At 38.6% G+C, this 22,854-nt stretch overlaps 1 protein-coding gene across 4 annotated transcripts in view; it reads left to right on the top strand.

Annotated features, from left to right (window-relative positions):
- LOC120860892 (dual specificity mitogen-activated protein kinase kinase 5) overlaps window positions 1-22,854 on the top strand; it is a 263,217-nt gene that overhangs the window by 80,828 nt on the left and 159,535 nt on the right. For all 4 annotated transcript variants that reach the window (XM_040236605.1, XM_040236604.1, XM_040236606.1 and 1 more), the window contains 3 exons: window positions 4,272-4,311; window positions 13,363-13,431; window positions 13,525-13,606. In XM_040236605.1, coding sequence (XP_040092539.1) covers window positions 4,272-4,311; window positions 13,363-13,431; window positions 13,525-13,606 — 191 coding nt within the window. The remainder of the gene's footprint in view (window positions 1-4,271; window positions 4,312-13,362; window positions 13,432-13,524; window positions 13,607-22,854) is intronic.

The raw sequence follows: 22,854 nt of genomic DNA, 5'->3' as shown, positions 1-22,854 counted from the left end.
CCTTGCTGGGAAAGATTTAATGTGATGGTCTTAGCCTGATTGAAATAGGGCAGCACCTTTGTAAGTTTTGAATTATGAGTTTCCCTGCTCTAGAATGCAGTTAAGAGAACTTAAACATTACCACATATTTTTTTAGTTCCTAGAATACGTGTGTTCTGCCTCAGTTCCAGTCTTGTCTTTGCCATTGACTGTGTATGCTTGGACAAGTTTTTTAACCTGGCTTTTAGATATTTCTACCTTAAAAGGGTGGGATTAGATAAGACAGTACTCAATGTTACTACGCAATACATTGTCTGAATTTGTACCACCAAAATTAAAGGTTGGTGTCAACTTTTTTGTTTATTCATATGGAACCTATTGTTCCAAATGGAAAGAGAAAGTAGAGAAAGTATGAAAAGTATAGATGTTCTCTTTGCTTGTCTTCTTGTTATTTTAATACTCAAAAAATTTATACCAGGCTACTTAGCTTTTATAGTTCTAAAGTGTGTATAGATTATGTGCTCAATTTTAAGGGCTGAGACTATTCCCAGAAGTTCTGTGCTGGTCACAAAGTGGAATGCTCAAGGACTCAGCACTAAAAGTAACTTATAAAAGTGCTTCCTTCATGCACTCAATGGAACAGGTAATTACTGTGGCAACAGCAAACTAATTTGAAGTGTTAGCTGTTAATTAAAACAATGCAGAGGTGTATAGTTGTCTTTTGGCGTAACCAGAGCCTCCATTCAAACTTCATTAATCACTTTACAGTTAATGTGTTGAGGAAGGTCAAGACAATTGAGATGCAGTATCCACTGAAAGTAAACAAATTCCTTGTCTCTGGGTAGAATGCCATTGGCAAAGTTAAGGGACACACTTGACTCCTACCTTGCATTGCCTTTGTCCTCCACTTCTTCTTGAAAATTAAATGTTAATTTGGTACTGTCATTGCACTGTAAACCAAACCACACAGCATTTTTATTTCTCGAAATCGAACCCAAACTTCCACAGATGAATAAACGTGCATCATAATTAAATCATCAAGTTTCCCCTTTTAATTCACTTGGAAATAGGAGACCCTTCTTTTGGAATAGATCAGCTTTCTTGATAAGCTAATTAAGTTGCCAGACTGTCCAGTATGGTATCTAGTATGTACTAGCTTATTTGCTAATCATTTCCCTATCACTCCCATTAGTCTGATATATCCAGGTGTTGCTCATTGTCCAGTGTAACAACACTGTTTTGAGTCCTTGTGTACGCATTCAATTATATATCTTTACATTTCAGTTTTTATAATATAGAGTGTTTTAAATGTTGACATTGGAAGACACTATGATAATTTGAGAAGAAAAATGGTATATAATTGTTAAATGTTCTGTATTATATTGCCTGGAATAAAGTTGCTGCTGCTAAGTCACTTCAGTCGTGTCCGACTCTGTGTGACCCCATAGACGGCAGCCCACTAGGCTCCCCCGTCCCTGGGATTCTCCAGGCAAGAACACTGGAGTGGGTTGCCATTTCCTTCTCCAATGCATGAAAGTGAAAAGTGAAAGTGAAGTTGCTCAGTCATGTACGACTCTTAGTAACCCAACCCCATGGACTGCAGCCCACCAGGTTCCTCTGTCCATGGGATTTTCCAGGCAAGAGTACTGGAGCGGGGTGCCATTGCCTTCTCCGAACTAAATTCCTTCAAATCACACTTCACATTGGCTTAGGCCAACAACTCTGCTGTCATGCATTGAGAAAAAACACAGTGTAAGCTTTTATATATTAATTTATGGCGCGAGTTCAGACATATCATGAATTAAATCATGACATGTAGTTTCATACATTGTAAAAGTCTGACGTTAACACAGATACTAAAGTAAATGGTAATTTGTTGTAAAACCAGTATAATACAGGGGTTCCACTTTTGAAAATGTGTATCACTTTAAAGTATAACATTTTTAAAAATTATTTAAGTTTTATAATTGAATAGTGTTTATGTATAATAGGGAGGTTGGTGTTTAGAAAAAGTCTTTAGACACTTGTATAGATTAAAGTATTCTCTGGTAAAGTGAACAATTGATGATTTTTATAAGCTTACCTTTCCTTTAATGAGATATATCTGAATTTCTGTACAATTAATTGATAAAATAAAGGCTAAGTTTACCTTCCAAAATTGTCTTGACCTTTGTCTACTCAAGTAGGAGAAGCAGAATGAATTTTTTATAACAGTCCTAAATATGGATATATATACATATTGATATATGTTTTTTCTTAGTTGTACCTGAATTTGTAACGTTTTATATGTGAAAAATTACAAATACTTGTCAGTCAGTCACTTTAAAAACACTTGTCAATGACTGCACAACTCTGCTGCTGCTGCTGCTAAGTCACTTCAGTTGTGTCCAACTCTGTGCGACCCCATAGACGGCAGCTCACCAGGCTCCGCTGTCCCCAGAATTCTCCAGGCAAGAACACTGGAGTACAAAAAATCTTTAATTGTATGTTTAAAACAAGTGAGTTTTATCATATATAATTACACCTTAATAAAGCTTTTAAAAAATTTCAGAGCAACCACATGATTATTTCTGCCAAAATAACAGAAAATGGTGTTTTCATTTTTAATAATGATGGAATATATGTTTTGTTTTTATTTTATGAAATAAGCAATTTTTGTAATAATTCTGTGTGGTAATAGATGTAAACTAGATTTACTGTGGTGATTATTTCAAAGTATATACAAATATTGAATCATTATGTTGTACACCTGAAACTAATATAATACTGCATGTCAATTAAATCTCAATTAAAACAATAAAAGAAATGAGAAATGTTTACTGCTAGGTCATTACCCAGTAAAATTTGGAAAATGTGGTTTGCAGCTTAGCATGTAAAGATGGGAAATTCCTGAGAAACTAAATTTCTTTTCACCCACATCTGTCCTACCCCAGTTACACCTTAACATGAGTTGGATTAAGAGAAGACCAATTTGATCTTGGCTAATATGTAAAATCTTTTGTGGAGCAAGATTTTAATTCTTCCAAACTAATTTGTTTCTTTATACCTATATGACAGAGAAGGCAATGGCACCCCACTCCAGTAACGTGCCATAAAGAGTGCTTGTTTATGTTATGTGGTTTGTTTTGAAATTTTTATTTAAAGCATACTGTTTCTGTATAGTGGTCAGAATGTGCAGTCAGTGCAGTGCATGGGCACACATTTCATTTCACACAAAAAGTCTTGATGAGATGTAATGGTATTTTATTTCTGCAAACATAATCCCCTTAGTATTTTTCACAAATGAATGTATTCCTATTGCTTGATTTAAACTGTAATTATTTCACTGTATCTGATCATTTGAACTGGCCTCTGAAGGTTTTTTAAGAGTGTACTTTTACTTGTTTTATTTTTGGTTGCGCTGGGTCTTTGCCGAGTCGGCTTTTCTCTGGTTGTGGCAAGCAGGGGCTACCCTCCAGTTTCAGTGTGTGGGCTTCCCTCTGCAGTGGCTTCTCTTGTCGCAGAGCATGGGCTCTAGAGTGCACAGCCTTCGATAGCTGCAGCACCCGTGTCAGTGGTCGCGGCTCCCAGGCTCTGGAGCACAGGCCCAGTAGGTGTGGCACATGGGTTTAGTTGCTTCGTGGCATGTGAGATCTTAGATCAGGGATCGAACCCATGTCTCCTGCACTGGCAGGCAGATTCTTTACCACCAAGCCACCAGGGAAGCCTTGTTCTGTAGCTTTCTGAAAAATATTGAGAGGTGCTAGCTTTAAGAAAAAGATAGCTGTCATCCTTGATCCTTGTAACTCTATGACTTCTTACATGAATTTATATCTTTAGCTATGTGTTTTGAGATTATTTTAATGAAATGTAGGGATGCAGTTTATCTATATATATAATTGAGATAAACGAAAGGGAAACCTCCCATTTTATGTGGATCTGTACGGTGTACACCGCCACATACCGTGACTGTATCTTATAAGGGATCTGGAGCCAGAAGACTTGGGTTTGATGTCTAGTTCTGCCTCTTATTAACTTGTACCATTGATAAACTGCTTAGCCTTCTCTATGGTTCAGAGTTCTGAGCTCTAAAAAGTGGATAATAATATCAGAATTAACTTAGAGTTATTTTAAGGTAGTACATAATGAATCACTGTGTAAACCATGAACCTCAATAGAAATGTAAATTACCACAGTTATTAGTGTTCTCTGAAAGTATCATATTTCTCTTACTGAGGATGTATTCAGATTTATATTATGTCCATTTTGTAGGTTGTTTAGTAATCCCAAATGATTTTTTTTTCTTTCCATAGAGCATATCATGTCCCAAGTGGGAAAATACTAGCTGTAAAGGTAAGTGCTATATAAGTTTTCTGAAATTCATGAATGTTTTGATGCTTACTGCTTTCTCTCCCACCGCGACCTCTGTTAGCTTGAATCATAGGTATTGTCAAAGAGGAAATGAAGTGGTTTGTTTGGGTGGTGGCTGGTGGAAGCTCTGGCCCTTTTGTGACCTTCAGGATCCCCGCACTGTGATTTGACTCATCATCTCCTACGCTTCTTTCCATGTTCCCTGCTCAGTGCACCACTGTCTTCCTCATCTTAGAGTTCAAAAACTCGGTAGTTGTTCCCTTCTTTCTTTCTTTCATCTGCCACATCCCGTAAGTCACCATGTCCTGTCAGCAATTTCCCTTGAAATGGGTCCGTGTGCCACTTTCTTTCTGTTCTCATCCTCATTGCCTTTGCCTTGTATCAGGCTCACATACCTCGTACTTAGACTTTTATAACTACTTCTTCACTGTACCTTTCACCTGGCCACTGGAGTTGAGAAGATGAACCCTGGACCTGATGCATCACTATCTTGGCATCCCTCAGCCCCAATAGTGTACAACATAAAGCCTATGATGTCTGCCTCCCTTCTTTACGGCATTCTGAGAGACCCTAACCACTGCACGGGCGATGAAGTCATGTGGCAGAAAGTGAAGAACTGAAGAGCCTCTTTGTCCCCGTAAGACAACATGACTGTGCCTTCCAGGAGCTGGGACCTTTGGCCAGACCACCTCAGTAATCGAAAGCGTGTAGCTTCAGGCATCATGGGATCTCTCCTGGATCCAATCAAGAGTCCTACTGGTCCCTGTCTTTAAATTCTATGAGAAACTATGAGAAGAACATTCTTACATCAGGGTTACTGACTGAACGCAGCCCCTGTTCTACGGAGTGGAGACACACGGATGAAAACGAGGAAATGGTGAAAGGGCTCCTCACCGTGCCGCCCTCCATCCCCCCGCCGGCCAGTGCCAGGCCCCTCTGGTTCAGCCCCCATGCCCTCTGCCCTTGTCTTCTGTTTCTGCTGCAGAGGCTTCATTGATCACTTCCAAGAAACCGTCTCCTCATGTCTGAACAAGAAACTCATCCCTCTGGCTGAGTAATTCCAGTCTCTAACCTTCTGTGATTTCAAGACTGTGACCAGGACTCAGAGCTGAAAGCTGCTGCTAAGTTGCTTCAGTCGTGTCTGACTCTGTGCGACCCCATAAATGGCAGCCCATCAGGTTCCACCGTCCCTGGGATTCTCCACGCAAGAACACCGGAGTGGGTTGCCATTTCCTTCTCCAATGCATGAAAGTGAAAAGTGAAAGTGAAGTCGCTCAGTCATGTCCGACTCTTAATTAGAGACTCCATGGACTGCAGCCTACCAGGCTCCTCCATCCATGGGATTTTCCAGGCAAGAGTACTGGAGTGGGGTGCCGTTGCCTTCTCTGAATTAGCTCAAAAGATTGTTTAGAGGCAGAGGGTTCTGCCCACCCTGTGAACAATGAATTTGGTCCCCAGAGCCCAACCTTATTCTGGATTCTATGGTGGATAGAATTATTTTGTTACTTTGAAATTCTTTTTGAATATGGAGATAATAAATCAGGAATGTATCTTCCAAAAAAAAAAAGAAAGTGAAAGAGGAGAGTGAAAAAGTTGGCTTAAAGCTCAACATTCAGAAAACTAAGATCATGGCATCTGGCCGCATCACTTCATGGCAAATAGATGGGGAAACAGTGGAAACAGTGGCTGACTTTATTTTGGGGGGCTCCAAAATCACTGCAGATGGTGATTGCAGCCATGAAATTAAAAGACGCTTACTCCTTGGAAAGAACGTTATGACCAACCTAGGCAGCATATTAAAAAGCAGAGACATTACTTTGTCAACAAAGGTCCATCTAGTCAAGGCTATGTTTTTTCCAGTAGTCATGTATGGATGTGAGAGTTGGACTATAAAGAAAGCTGAGTGCCAAAGAACTGATGCCTTTGAACTGTGGTGTTGGAGAAGACTCTTGAGAGTCCCTTGGACCGCAAGGAGATCCAACCAGTCCATCCTAAAGGAAATCAGTCCTGGGTGTTCATCGGAAAGACTGATGTTGAAGCTGAAACTCCAGTACTTTGGCCACCTGATGCGAAGAACTGACTCATTGGAAAAGACCCTGATGCTGGGAAAAATCGAGGGTAGGAGGAGAAGGGGACGACAGAGGATGAGATAGTTGAAGGGCATCACCGACTCAATGGACATGGGTTTGGGTGGACTCTGGGAGTTGGTGATGGACAGGGAGGCCTGACGTGCTGCAGTTCATGCGGTCGCAAAGAGTCGGACACGACTGAGCAACTGAACTGAACTGAACTGATGGGACTGGATGCCATGATCTTAGTTTTCTGATTGTTGAGCTTTAAGCCAACTTTTTCACTCTGCTCTTTCACGTTCATCAAGAGGCTCTTTAGTTCTTCTTCACTTTCTGCATATCTGAGGTTATTGGTATTTCTCCCGGCAGTCTTGATTCCAGCTTGTGCTTCATCCAGCCCAGCATTTTCTCATGATGTACTCTGTGTATAAGTTAAATAAACAGGGTGACAATATACAGCCTTGATGTACTCCTTTTCCTATTTGGAACCAGTCTATTATTCCATGTCCATTCTAACTGTTGCTTCCTGACCTGCATACAGATTTCTCAAGAGGCAGGTCAAGTGGTCTGGTATTCCCGTCTCTTTCAGAATTTTCCGGTGTTTAGTCTAGAGCTAACTTTCCGCAGTCGACTGAAGCAGTAGTCTTCTGAATACTCTATCCTGATGCCTTGGCAAATATGGGGTTTTCATCCTTCCTGGTGGGAACACAAACTCTGCCTAGTGTGAGGTCTGAAGGTCTGGAGATCGTATCTTCTGATTCTTTCTTGGGGTTCTTTCCCTGGCCTCCTGTAGTTTCCTGACATCCATGTGCTAATCATTACTCACCTAAAGACTCCAGGTGCCCTCTGCAGCTTTCTGCAGCTGTCTCCTTTTGCTCTTCTTCCAGTAAATTCTAGCTGCCTTGGCCTCCTCAGAACTCCCAGTTCTCTCAGTTTAGGGAGGTGGTTGAGTTCCCCTAGGATCCCCTCCCTGCATGGGTACTAAAAACTCTTGTCTAGTCACTAAGCTGGTCATAGGACTCATCTCTTTGGTTTTCTGTCTCTCAGAGATCACTGTCCTATTTTAGCTGATGTCTAATTTCTGGAAGCCTGTTGATTTTTTCTGTTTTGGTGTTATTTATTTATTTATTTTTAGTATCTTTCCCGTTCTTATCACTGTGCTAATCCATACATTTATTTTTGCCTCTTGGCAGACATGTCTCTTGACCAGCTTTTAAATTGTTGTCTCGAAAATAGAAGCTACAGAAGTCCAATAGATAGTACTATCCAATAGTACTATACTAAGCAGGTGTCTGGGCTTCCCAGGTGGTATAGTGGTAAATAATCTGCAGGAGATGCATTGGGTAGGTAAGATCCCTGGAGTATGAAATGGAAACCTGTTCCAATATTCTTGCCTGGAGAATTCCATGGACAGAGGAACCCGGCAGGCTACAGTCCATGGAATTGCAAAGAGTGAGACACAAATGAGCATCTGAGCACACACTCACACAGAAGCAGTGTCTACTCTGGTGACTCACTGATAAAGAATCCACTTGCCAATGCAGGAGACCCAGGTTCAATCCCTGGGTCAGGAAGACCCACCCCACCCCCCGCCCCCAACCCCGGGCAAGGAAATGGCAGTGCACTCTAGTGTTCTTTCCCAGAGAATCCCGTGAACAGAGGAGCCTGGTCAGCTACAGTCCATGGAGTCACAAAAGAGTCAGACAAGACTTAGGAACTAAACACAAAAAACTCTGCTAAGCACTCTACGTACATTTTCCATGTTTAAAGCTCACCGTGACCTTTTGCATTTATTACTGTTATGGATCCTCACTTTACAGATGCAGAAGCTGAGGCACAGAATACATAATAGCTTAGTCCCGCACCTGATAAGTAATGGAAACAAGCTTTGAACCCAGGGAAGTCTTGCCTCAATCAAGTCCATGCTGTTAACCTCTGTTCTGTATTTCTGTTCACTACTTTGGGATTTGGGTTCTTAAAGCATAGCTCTGGTCATATTTCTTCCCTTCTCAAAAGTCTTCAAAGGCTCTGCATTACTTCCAAGTAAAACTAAAAGCTCTATGGGATGAAACTCAAGATCTTGCACAATACGTCCTCAGCCTACTTCTAAAGCATTATCTTATGTGTCTGAATTCTGTGCTTCTTTTAAGTTGAACTCATTGCCTTATCTGAACCCAAGTACTTTCTTACTTCAATACTTTTATTCATGTATTTCTTTCTAATTAGAATGCCTTCACCAATGTCTCCAACCTGTCCAAATCCTCGCCATCTGTCGCGGGTCAGCTCCGAAGCTTGCTCCTCCTTGAGCTGACTTGAATAGATCCTGTCACATCTGGTAGACCTGTCACTTACCACCTTCTCCTTCAGATCGCTCTAGGATTCTCTGAATGTGTCCCTTATGGGTGTCATCACATGGTGACTTCTGGTGTTCTAATAGTACGCAAGTTACATTTTCCCCTAGTACACTGAAGTATCTTTGAAAGTGGGGAACAGGTCTTGTTATCTTCTTGTCTTAGTCATTGATTTATGTAGAACCTTGCATTCAGAGTGTAATACAGAGCACGCCATGTCAGGACTTGGTGTTCAACACATAATCTGTTGAACAACTAACTGAATAAATAAACTTTAGTCTTTCATTTGTTCTTTAGCTCATTCATTCATGTTTTAAAGTAATATCCTAAAAGCAAGTTCGGTTCAGAAGCAAAATATCCCATAGTGTTCTTTGTGTTCATTGCTCTCACCCAGAGTATTTCTTAGCATTTTTTATATTAAGGGCTGAAATGAAAGGTTAAGAGTTAGAAGCACATTTGATCTTTTCCTGAACCCCTCCTGACTTCTGTGTGACTTCGAGCATGTCACTTGAACCTCTTAGTGACCTCAGCTGTGAAACCAGGCTGTCTAGTGTCATAGAGGGATTGCGAAGAGCAGCAAATCACAGTCCTTGTCCAAACAGAATCACCTGCAGGGCTCTGATGCCTGCGTAGCATGATGAGGGAAATTTAATTTCCCAAGTCAAATGATCATTTTCACCCATACTTTTAATGTCATGTGGGATCAATTAGATGAGAGTCCTTGAAAATCTGTTACTTTTCTCTTCTTGCTCAAAATATTTCTAATTTTTGTTCTTGTGAATGTTCTTATTTTTTACACTTTTTTGCCCAAAGGTTATTGCAGTGTCTAAGCATATTAGTGTTTACCACTTCAGACTTCAGAGGTGGAAAATATCACTTCAGATATTATAAAAAGCAAGTTGAACTTTGGGAATAATAGAAGTACCCTGAATTTTTAATTTATATCACTGAATTTAGAAAAGAAAATTGCCTCAAAGAGAGTACTTTGAAAATGTCACTAGTGCTATTTTAAAGATAACTATTTGATGACTGTATCTAAATACATGTTTCTAACTAGCTTTTGGGGGGTGACAGTGGTGGGAGAAATGTAGTTAAGCAAGATGATTGCAAACAAGTAGAGCAGAAAACAAAAATACTCTTAGCCATTTTGCAAATAGAACCTTTTTATACTGTTAATGTATTCTGTAAAATCTTTGAAAGAATAGAGCTTAAAAGATTCCCTTGTACTACATATTTTCTAATTGGGAAAAACCCACTGTATAGGAAATTTAGCCTTCTATGTAGCACATGCTGATTATCATTCTTTGACTGCTTTGGGTTTCTGCTGCTTTTAAAGTAGCATTTAAATGGACCATTTGATTAATCATTTGTATACTGACTGTAATCCTCCCAAATTTCCTTTCTGAGTTGTACATACTGTAAAAGACAATTATGTTGCCACAGATTAAATAAGTGAATTAAAACAGAATAGCAGCTTAATTTGACCTGTGATTTTGCTCTCCTTCCCTTTAGTGGAGCGTGTGCCACTCCAGCAAATAAATGAAGTCATCCATGACAGCTTGTGATGAATTGCCGTATTTATACTGTATATTTTAATAGCCTCACACTAATTTAAATTGAGCACAGAGTAAATTATAATTCAGTCACTTGACTGCTTATATTTAACTTGACAACTCATCCTTATTTGTCCTGGAGGTGTAGTGGAGAACAGCGGAAATGCACTCAGGTATTTCAGTTTCTCACTTAACCCTTTCTCCAGGAAGTGCTTCATGTTCAAATTCTCTCCAGTTTGAAAAATTGAGCTCTTCCTAAAGAGAAGAGAAAATAATCATGAAGACTCTTGGAGTTCATACTTTCCTTGTTCTTCCAAAAAAATTTAGTATTTGTCATGCTTTTTTTCCAGTTTTTCCATTTTAGGGTAGATTTTACTTTCCTTCTCAAGTTCCCAGAAATTACTTTATTCACTTTTTTACCATTAGGAAATCTCCACTATTCTGGATTAAAGCAAATTTCAAGAATGATCAAGACCTTTTAGAGTGCAAGGGATTGGTCCCACAAATACACTATTACTCCCTACAGTTTAGGCCAGTGTGGCAATTTTATTTATTTTGGTGTTTATGTCTTTGATTTTAAGTTCAATTATAGAAATCAAACAATTCATTTCCTTCCTGTCTAGAAGTAACTTCTTATTTAGAGAATTAAGTACCACATCACTCAGTGGGCACCACTTGTTTAAGACTGTGTGCTGGGTGCTGGGTACAGAGGGAGGGAACCAGAGAAAAATGCACAAGGCTTAGTTGTTGCCCTTCACAGGCTTACAACTACTGTACTCTCTAGGCTTCAGTTTTTAGGAGCCAGGGCATTAATGCGAAAGGCAGCGTGTGATGGGAGAAAGATAGAGGGTCTGATGGAAGGCTTTAGGGCCTGATGGAGGTGGTGGTGGCATTCAAGCTATGTTTAAAGCATAGAAAAGGTATTATGGCCAGTGGCTATGGAATGGAGCGAGAAAGCACACCTCTAGTGGAGGGAGCCCCTGGACTAGAGACTGGATTGGGGGAGAGCACGGGACATGTGGACTGGGAACAGTCATCTGGTTCACATGTAGAGTGGGTTTGTGGTAAGGAACTGGAATAACAAATTGGAGGTAGACTGTGGAAAAATTCCTTGAATATCATGCTAGAATTTCAACTTTATTCCAGACTATGGAAGCCTAATTAAGATTCTCTGTAAAAAGAATGTGTTCTTGGCTGGTAGTTTTAGGTTATTCCAAGATTTTGGTTAGCCATATGGAATCATGGTGTTTCTTGATTGGGGGTCTGGAGATGCAGATCTTTGGTAGTGATACTGCACACTGAATAAACAGCATTTTTTTGAAACTTTAAATAAGGGAATCTCAACCTTACTGTGGGCTACAAATCAGCTGGCAAGTTTTTAAAAATGCAAAGATATGGGCCCAACCCCCAGAGATTCTGATTCTCTTATTCTGGGTAAAGCCTGTGCATCATCAGGCTTTTTTTAAAGTGTCCTTATTGTATATAAGTACCTCAATATAAAGGTAATTATAATGTGAGGCCAGGGTTGAGCACCACTGCTTTAAATGATGCTTTATTCCTTTTAGCAGAATTTTTCAGGCTGGAACCTTCCCTGTACTTGACACAGAGGGTCAATATTAGCTCTAATATTATATGGTATAGAATTAAAACAATAGATGAATTAATTTTCTTGCTAAATTTTATACAGGAGCAAAAATGTAAGTGAATATTGTAACAAATGACTATTGATTGAGAGAAATGTTTAAATGTTTTCTTGGCAGTTTTGCCTTACACTTACAATCTAGTTTAGTGAGAGCTTTTATAAATAACCCTAAAGCAAACTCTTGATAGAAACTGCTGTGCCTTCTTGTACTCATTCTACCCTCCCCCATTGGATGTCAATACTAGAAAATTTGTATTTTTAGAGATTATCCTTTTCTTTCCTTGCTCTGTCATCAGTTTACAATTGAAAATTTATGTTTTTCCTCCACTATGATTATATATATATGTGTGTTTGTGTGTGTTTATATATATATATATATTTTGTAATTATAATACAAAATATAGATCAGTGTTGGATGGTGTATAATTACTGTCCTTGGTAATCCTGAATAAGTTTTTATCTAGAAATGTCTGGAATCAGAAACTCTGCCACAAATCTTTAAAACTATTGTCTAGTTATTTTATTATCATCACTGTTCTTTTTAAGTAAAAAACAATTCCCTTTGAATTGACTTCACAGTAAATGCTAAGTAAAATTTGAATGGTTGATGGTCTTCTTTCTTAAAATAAGTGTTCAAAATAAACTAGTATTTGTTCTATGTATGTTTATAAATTATTGTACATTTCTGTGTTACGAATTTGACTGAGTGGTTGATATTTTAAGGAAAACCATAAAGCCTTGGAACATACTGGAAAGTGTGTGGTCCTTGGAATCAGAGAGAGGCCCTGATGTTGCCAGGCCTCATGACTCCTCAGAGCTTTGGTTTCTTCCTCTTTAGAAAGAAAGGAATTAGGTGAAATAATTTCTGAGGTTCCTTCAAGCTCAATTTTATAACAGTTGTGGCAAAGAAAGATTACCCAATTGGAAGAGTATAAAAACCTAATATATTTAAAAAACTCCTTATTTCTCTCATAACTAAAAATCTACTTTAAATGTTATTTTTACTTATCATTCTCTTCTGCGTTGCCCAGTATCTGAATTACAAGACAATTAATTTTTAATGGTTTCAGGGTCACTCCGGTCTTCCTCGTCTCAAAATAACCAATGTGGCCAAAATAGGGTGTGTAAATTAAGGGTGTTATAACATAACTGACTTTTGAAGCCATTAATACTGACCTTTGAGACCTGGCTTTTTCCTTGATCCCATCAATCACTTCTATACCACCTCCTCCAATACAAAGTGTTAGACAGACGTGGACACAGTTTGTATTACCAGAGGTTATGGTGGTGGAGAGGAGAAAGGTGGAATGAATAGGGGAAACACCATATTTTTTAGTTTTTATATTTCATAGTGAATATGGCTAGATTTAATTTTAAGGTGAATAAATGTGTGAATGTTGATTCCTTTATATGTTTAGGTCATACTACTAGATATTACACTGGAACTTCAGAAGCAAATTATGTCTGAATTGGAAATTCTTTATAAGGTAATTTTTTTTCTTGGTTATTTTTCCTTATAAAGTATGCCTGTGGTATTGGCTTGCAGGCTTTTAACTGCTTTTGTCTTATTTTTGTTACAGTGTGATTCATCATATATCATAGGGTTTTATGGTGCATTTTTCGTGGAGAACAGGATTTCAATATGTACTGAATTTATGGATGGTGAGTTTTCCCTTTTATAATACTTTAAAAGTGATTTTGAGAGTAGAATACTTTAAAACCTGATGTTGATACAGGTATCAAGTAGAATTAAAAATAATTAAAATATACTAATAAGTACCTCCTTTATGCTCTAAAACATCTTAATGTTAAGGGTTCCTAGTGTTAAATATTTATAGTTGAGCTATAATTTCAAGAATGTAGTTTCATTTACTTTTATTGAAAATTTAAATAGAACAGATTAAATGCTAGTCTAATCGGTGGTTTGATATTTGATTCTTCTATACAATCTGTCTTCACTTGTGAAACAGATGTTCTGTTCTTTTAATGTTTCAATAGCCCAAACAGATTTTCTTTTAAAGAAATCTATTAACCCAATGTCCTATGTCTTTCAGAAAGAAATCGGTTCTTAATTGCAAGATAAGAAATTGTTTTCTAGCACAGCTGTTTAGCCAAGATGTGTTTAGTTTTCTTTGGACTCTAGCCCTTTCCTTCCTTCCTTTATTTTTTATTCATTTCTACTTTGGTAAATCTTTTTTGATCTGAATATTATGGCAAAAATGCAGGTTTCTTGGTTCCCTGTCAGTGAAATGATGTCGCCATTGTTATTGTTTACCCATTTGAAATGAGATTCAATTTTTTAATGTCCAGCTCATTAAAACTCAACATTTGGAGTTCCCTGGTGGTCCAGTGGTTAGGACTCAGTGCTTTCACTGCTGTGACCTGGGTTCAGTCCCTGGTTGGGGAACGCAGATCCCTGAAGTCAAGGGATGCAGCCAAATATATATAAATATATTTTTTATATATATATAGTTCATTTGAGGCATTTTCATTATATTAATAATACAGTTAGTTCATTCCCTATAAGACTTTTTAATGAGCCTACATTGATACCTTGATACTATAAGAATGTGGTCTAAATTTGTTATAGTAGATATCAAGAATTAAAAGTCTTACAAACATAGTAGTATGACAATTACTCTTCAAGGAGACCAGCTAGAAAAAGTGAGTTCACAGAGCCAGCGAGTGTGTGCATGCTCACTCACTCTGTTGATTCTGACCGTTGCAACCCCATGGACTATATGTAGCCTGCCAGGCTCCTCTGTCCATGGAAGTTTTCAGGCAAGAATACTGGAGCAGATTGCCATTTCCTCCTTCAGGGGCTCTTGCTGACCTAGGGATCGAACCCGCGTCTCCTGCATCTCCTTGCGTTGGCACGTGGGTTCTTTCCCAGCGAGCCACCTGGGGAGCCCTTCACAGAGCCAGTACGTGTCATTGTTTTATGGCTTTCTGTCACCCTTTTTTGACTCTTCAATTTGTGTTACATTAAAAAATTTATTTATTAAGATGGTATGTTCAAATTCCATAAAACTCATCCTTCTAAATGAAGGATGTGCATTTGTACAGTTCAGTGGTTTTCAGTACAGTCACAGGATTATATACCATTACCACTAATTCCAAAATGTTTTTATCACCCCAGAAATAACCTCCCCACCCATTAGTAGTTGCTTCCTATTTCTCTTCCCTATAGTCCCTGGCAACCATTAATCTACTTTTTATCTCTATGAATTTCCCTATTTTGGACATTTCAGATAAGTGAAATCATACAGTATGTGGCCATTGCGTCTGGCTGCTTTCACTTAGCATGTTCTCAAGGTTCACCCATGTTATAGCATTTATCAGTACTTCATTCCTTTTTTTTACGACCGCCTAATAGTCCATTATGTGCATGTACCATATTTTGTTTACTCTTTCATCCGTGATGAGCACTGATGCTCCTTAGAGGGGAAGCTTTCAGTCATTCATCATCCAGTATGATTCAGCTGTGGGTTTTTGGTAGGTGTTGTTTATCAAGTTGTGGAAGTCCCCTTCTCTTCCAAGTTTATTGTATATTTTTTATCATAAATCAGTATTAGATTTTGTCAAGTGCTTTTTCTATTGAAATGATCATGTGTTTTTTTGTCTTTTATTCCATAGTTATAGTGTGTTAATAGATTTTTGCATATTGAACCAATCTTGTATAATCCATTTTATATGTTGCTGGATTTAGTTTGCTAGTATGTTGCCGAGGATTTTTACATTCATATTCTTAAGTGATATTGATTTGTAGTTTTTCTTGTAATGTCATTGTGTGAGTTTGATACCCAGATATTTCTGCCCTCAAAGGATGCGTGTACAGTGTTCTGTCCTCTTCCATTTTTTGGAAGAGTTTGCTGGAAAGATTGATGTTAATTTTTCTTAAAACGTTCAGTGTAATCCACTGGTGAAGCCCTCTGGTCCTGGGGTTTTGTTTGTGAGTAGTTCTTATGGTCAGGTGGCATCTGCTGTCTATTACTAGGAGAAGTCCAGTACTTCTGCCCATTGCGTCTTGGTACTGGCGTTGCCAAGAAAAACACAATCCAGGCAAGCACTGGACCGAACAATTCTTTAGTCACATAATAAAGTGAGAGACAGAGCAGGATCAGCTTCAGTAGTGGGTGTCAGTTTCCCGTGGCCAGCAGCAGGTCCCTCCTGGCAGTCTGTGGAGGGCAGTTGGCCTGCACATATCCATCAGTGTTGCAGCAAAAGTAGCCCCCACTCCACCTCACTCCCTTGGAGTCAGAAATGCTAAAAACTGAAGGTATGCCTAAGGTCCATTGAGGCACATGCTTAAACAGGACAGAGAAGTACATATTGAGCCTAAAACAGGGAAAGGGTCCAAAACAAGGAGATAAACCACCACAGGCTATATGGCCTCTTTATCTCTTAGTAAGCAACTGTTCTAGCCCCAAGGCCCATTGTTACGTGGCCAAGTAGGATTTGCAAGACGGTGTGCATAAGACTGTCTTTTCCAGAAGTTTTTTTTTTTAAATTGTGGTATAATACATATATAATTTACGTAATATTAGCCATTTTAAAGGGTGTAGTTCAACAGCATTAAGTATATTCACATTACTGTGCAACCACTGACACTGTATATCTCTAGAACACCTTTCCTTTTGCAAAACTGAAGCTCTATACCCATGAAAGTATGACTCTCTACGTCCTGTTCCCAGCCCCTGGCAGCAAACATTCTACATTTGTCTCTATGAATTGGGCTACTCTGGATGCCTCATCTAAGTGGAATCTCACAGTATTTGTCTTCTGGGGACTGGCTTGTTTCACTTTTCATAATGTCCTCAAGATGCATCCAAGTTGGGACATACGTCAAAATTTGCTTCCGGTAATACTGAATAGTATTGTGATGTAGCTTTTAAGATTACCAACCAATATCTTTACTAGTTATAGGTTTAGTCAGCATTTCTGTTTCTTCCTGAGACAGTTTTGGTAGTTTGTGGCTTTCTGAAAGTTTGTTCATTTTATCTAGATTATCTAATTTGTTGGTAAACAATTAGTATTCCTTTATAATCATTTTTATATCTGTAAAGTGAGTACTGATGTTCTCTCTTTCATTCCAGATTTTAGTCTTTTGACCCATATCCCTTTTTTCTTCAGGGTAGCTAAAAGTTGGTCAGTTTCTTTGTCTTTTTCAAAGAACAGACTCTTGATTTCTTTGATTTTCCTCTTATTTTTTTCTGTTGTCATTTACCTTTGGTCTAATATTTATTCATTTTTTTCTACTAGCAGTGTTTTTAGTTTGCTCTTTTTCTGTATTTTTAAGGTGTGAAGTTAGGATATTGATTTGAAATCTTTCTTATTTAATGTAGATGTTTTATAGCTATACATTTCCCTCTAAGTACTGCTTTAGCTGCACTCTAGAAGTTTTCATATGTTGGTGTTTTTTTTTTTTTCATTTTCATTTACCTCAAAGTATTTTCTAATTCGCCATGAAGATAATCCCTTGTGATTTCTTTCTTAGGAGTGTGTCATTTTCCATGTTGAATTTGTCCTTCTGTTGTTGATTTCCAATATTCCACTGAGGTCAGAAAACATACTTTGTGTGATTTCAGTCCTTTCAAACATACTGAGGTTTGTTTTATGCTCTAAAACATCGTTCTGGAGCATGTTCAGTGTGCACCTGAAAAATGCATTCTGCTGTTGTTGGGTAGAGTGTTCTTCAGATGTCTGTCAGGACTAGTTGGTTTATGGTGTTAAGGATTTTATTTCCATGTTAATCTTTAGTGCAGTTGTTCTGTCTGTTGTTGAAAGTGTGGGGTATTGAGGTGGGGTATTTTGTTGCCTGTTTCTCCCCTCAGTTCTGTCAGTTTATGCATCAAATATTTTGGCATTCTGTTGTTAGATGCATATATGTTTTAATTGTTATATCATCTTGAAGGAGCACCAGCTGAACTCTGCCTGTGCAGTGACTATCAGGCAGCTGGTGTTTACTGTGTTGGCAGGCTGCTGATTTTCAAGGCTGTACTGAAGGTGGAGAGCAGGCAAGTTAAAATGCCACAGAGCTTGCTGTTCTTACCAAGATTCAAGCATAGTCCTGAACAAATAATTTTGGGGTTGCTACAGTCCTTTGGCTAATTTCCAGAGTTCTGAAAAGGTTGATTCTGACAAATTTTGTCTGTTCTTTCATTGCTTTTGCAGAGAAGGGAATTTTCAGAGGACCTTATTATAACTTGCCATTTTCAGTGATATCACCTTTTAATACATTTTAAAGCTTTAAATCCTTAACTTAAAATATTCACTTTGTAGTCTATATTTAATACTGTTTCTGAGACTCATCACTCTCTAGGCTCTTAAACCCTTCTACTGCTTTTGGCAACTCCCTTTACTCCACGCTAACTGGTCCCTGAACAATTAAATCTCTCACTTCAGTTTTTCTCATATCCTCATCAACTCTTCTAAAACTTGATTCCCCTCCCCCAGATTTCACCTGGCTCTTTCTCATTCAGAGACAATAGTGAGCTCTCACAGGTCCTCACTCTTCCACCTGTAACTTAGTCACAATTGCACACACCTGATTCACCTCTCACATGAAGAGCAGCTTAACGTAAATCTCTTTACATGTGCACCCCCTTGGAAGAGTTTCTTCATTAACCACCCTCTCTTTTTTGGACTTTCATCCTCTCTGTCGTACAACAAAACAGTCCTCAAAAATATGTGGACCAAAAACTGTACCATCCTCTGTCAATCCTTCTCTTACTATTGCAGTAAAACTTCACAACTTTCCCTCAACCTAGATCTGTCATTTCAGTGTAGCGTTTCATTGTTTATTTTAATCATATATTGTTTATTTCCAGATATCAATTGAGCATTTTATTTCAGACACTATTCTAAACCTGGGGGTGCAACAGTGAACAAGACTTAATCCCTGTTGGTACAGGACTTAAATTCTAGAAGGGGAGACAGACAAGAAACATACAGTATGTTCTCAGAGAGGAGTAGGTGTAATTAGAACCTAAAGCAGATAGATGATGACTAATAAGGAGAGGAGGTGCTACCTTTGACAGTCAGGGATGGCTTCTTTATGGGAGTGGCATTTTCACAGAGGCTGAGTCAGTGAGCCAGCTTAGGGAGGATCTTCAAGGCAGAGGGAATATCAAGTATAAATGCTCTAAGATGGTGTAATCTGGCCCCACAAGAAAGTCTTGGTGGTTTGGGAGGACCTGGGGCCAGACAAGAGGACAGAGAAGTAGGCAGAAGCTAAATTGTGTAGGTCTTATAGGTCCTGGTGAGGAATTTTTGTTTCAGTCTGAATTTGTTAGGATGTATTAAAAGGTTTCAAGGAGGGAAGTGATATGATATGCTTTCTCATTAAGTCAAAATTAAGTTCACTCAGAAATAACCAAATATATCATGTGAGACTTTATGTACATGTATTTGAATTACCATCATGGGAGTAAATTGTTTCCCCCACAACCCATGTTGCAAAGAAAGAAAGGACAGTTATTTTTTTCAACAGGAAGAGGCTAAGAGAGCTTCTGAAATTCTTGCTTGTGGCTTCAGATTTCAATTTTTTTAGTATTAATAATTGTTGCTGTTCAGTCACCCTGTCATGTCTGACTCTTTGCAGCCCCATCCAAAGAGTGATTCCATCAGTGATGGCATCCTTTGCATCAGTGATGCCATCCAGCCATCTCATCCTCTGATGCCCCCTTCTCCTTCTGCCCTCGATCTTTCCCAGCATCAGGGACTTTTCCAGTGAGTCACTGTTCACATCAAATGACCAAAATATTGGATCTTCAGCTTTACCATCAGCCCTTCTGATGAGTTTTCAGAATTGATTTCCCTTAAGATTGATCGGTTTGATCTCCTTGCTGTCCAAGGGACTTTAGGGCTCTTCTCCAACACCACAGTTCAAAGGCATCAATTCTTTGGTGTTCTGCCTTCTTTATGGTCCAGCTCTCACAACTATATGTGACCAGTGGGAAGATCATAGCCTTGATATAAGGACCTTTGTCAGTAGAGTAATGTTTTTAACATACTGTCTAGGTTTATCGTAGCTTGCCTGCCAAGAAGCAATCTTCTGATTTCATGGCTGCGGTCACCATCCACAGTGGTCTTAGAGCCCAAGAAGAGGAAATCTGTCACTACTTCCACCTTTTTCCTTTCTATTTGCCATGAAGTAATGGGGCCGGATGCCATGATCTTAGTTTTCTTAACGTTTAATTTTATTTTTTTTTTTTTTTAAATTTATTTATTTATTTTTAATTTTTACTTTACAATTCTGTATTGGTTTTGGCATAGATTTAAACCAGCTCTTTCACTCTCTTCATTTACCCTCATCAAGACCCTCTTTAGTTCCTGTTTGCTTTCTGCCTTTAGAATGGTATTATCTGCATATCTGAGGTGGTGGTTATTTCTTCTGCCTGTCTTAATTCCAGCTTGTGACTCATCCAGCCCGGCATTTCTCATGATGTGCTCAGCATACAGGTTAAACAAACAGGGTGACAGCAGACAGCCCTGTCACACCCCTTTCTCAGTCTTGAACCAATCAGTTGTTCCTTACAGGGTTCTCACTGCTGCTTCTTGACCCGCATTCAGGTTTCTTAGGAGACAGGTAAGATGGTCAGGTGTTCCCATCTTTTTAAGAGCTTTCCACAGTTGGTTATGATCCACACAGTCAAAGGCTTTAGCGTAGTCAATGAAACAGAGGTAGATGTTCTTCCAAAATTCCCATGCTTTCTCTATGAACCAGTGAATGTTGGCAATTTGATCTCTGGTTCCTCTTCCTTTTCTAAACCCAACTTGGACATCTGGAAATTCTTACAAGATTTTAAGCATGACCTTACTAGCATGGGAGATGAGTGCAGTTGTTCGATGGCTAGCACATTCTTTGGTATTACCCTTCTTGGGAATTGGGATGAAGATTGATCTTTTCCAATCCTGTGGCCACTGCTGGGTCTTCCAGATTTGTTGACATATTGAATACAACATCTTGATGGCATCATTCTTTAGGGTTTTGAATAGTTCTACTGGAATTCTATTTTAATATTTCCAAATTAATAATAATAATAATCATTATTTTAAGGAAAATGTTGAGATGGATATCACAGTAATGTTGCTTTGTTCATTAGCTACATATCTGTGTTTATTCCACATGCAAGATACTACTTTGTATTGTAGCCCTTTATTAGGATAAGCAGAGACCTTACCCCATGAGTTCCTTTGACTTAATTTAATGAAGATAATAGCCCCACTTCATCAGCAGAACTGTGTAGTTGTTTGGCAGTTGAGATGAGTTTTTTGCTATTCCATTAGCATTCTTCCTCCTAGTTCTCATGGTAGATAGTAGCATGCAAGGAAATGACTGACAAAGGCTGGGAATGCAAGAAAGTGACAGGTCACAGTGACCTGGACCAATGATCTTGGAATCGTGAGGAAAAGGATCAAACCAAACATGCAACAGATAAATGAGTCTCTACATACCTTGCATACCAGTATCGAAGCTAAGATTAATCTATCTCTCTGAGTGTGTGTCATATAGTCTCATTTCAGTGAGACTAAAAAGTTCACATGTGATTCTCAAGCTGTGTGTTATGGGGAAACCTTTAGATCTTTGGAGTTCTAAGAAGTCAAAGACTCCAGGCTTTCCTGCGTTCTGGCCTCAACTGACTCATGGCTATGACTAGAACACCCCACTCTCCAAGACTCAGTTTCTCTCCCCTGTCAAATAAAGTTATTGGACTGATCTTTAATGTCCCTCCAGCACTAATGTGCTGAGATTTGATGAGTCTAAGGATTGCTTTTGGGGGATGGCCTATACGATAGAAATGATAGTGAACCTCAGTAAAAATTCAACTGAAAATCCTCTGCCATGTTTAACCTGATAAGAATTATTTAATATCATGAGAACTCATCTGGCTTAGTAGGAGCTCTTGACTCTCTTTTTAAAAATATATATTTGTATGTATGCATTTGGCTGTGCCAGGTCTTAGTTACGGCATATGAGATCTCCAGTGTTTGCTGTAGCATTCAAACTCAGTTGTGGCATGTGGGATCTAATTTCCTGACCTCGAACTCAGGGCCCCCTGCATTGGGAGTGTGAAGTCTTAGCCACTGGACCCTAGGGAAGTCTCAGAACTCTTGATTCTAAATGGATCTAATGATTGTGTCAAAGACAAGATGAATCTGTGATGACAACAAAGCCAGCTATGTAAAGATTTCCCCATATGGATGGCTAAGGAGAGTGGGATATAACTGAGATTAAATAGATATTTACAAAAACCAGTGAATTACTTCAAAATGGGATTTCTTTTTGGCTTGTTCTACTAATAATGGTAATAACCTAATCTTTGCCTTTTTTGATTTAGCTTGTTGACTATTGTCCTGTTAGCTAATTAGGCCCTGATTTATAGCCTATGTAAAAGTAAATCTCCTCTTAGGACTTCTTAGTAGTGTATGTGAATAGATTTGCACCTGCTAGTTTTGAGCCACTCGAGCTGTTCACGTCATAGGGGATTGGCCTGCTAAACTCTCTGAGCATTCCAAATACCAACATGTAAAGCTTGGTATTCGTGAGATTTTTTTATCCTTGGAACTGCCAGTTCATCTGAAAGATCAATGAGAACATGAAATGTTTTCTCTACCATGTTTTCACTTTTATTGCATATATAATAAAAATGCCATTTTAGTAAATAAATATGGTTCACCTCGTTGCAGAAGTGTCTTTTTCATTCTCTTCCCAGTAATACCCAGAGACAAAGCATAAGGTTTAGTCATACTGTGGATTTCCAGCTTCTCATCAGAATCTAGAAAATACAAGCCAAAGCTGCTGTAAGAAGTGATCATTTTCCTCCTTTAAACAGGATAAATACAAAGCCAGTTTCTTTATATATTGAATATATGTAATATTTTTTACAGGGAAAAATAATTTTTTC

Source organism: Oryx dammah, unplaced genomic scaffold, assembly GCF_014754425.2.
Source record: "Oryx dammah isolate SB20612 unplaced genomic scaffold, SCBI_Odam_1.1 HiC_scaffold_11209, whole genome shotgun sequence".
Classification (NCBI taxonomy): Eukaryota; Metazoa; Chordata; class Mammalia; order Artiodactyla; family Bovidae; genus Oryx; species Oryx dammah.
This window is presented reverse-complemented; position numbering and strand designations above follow the sequence as displayed.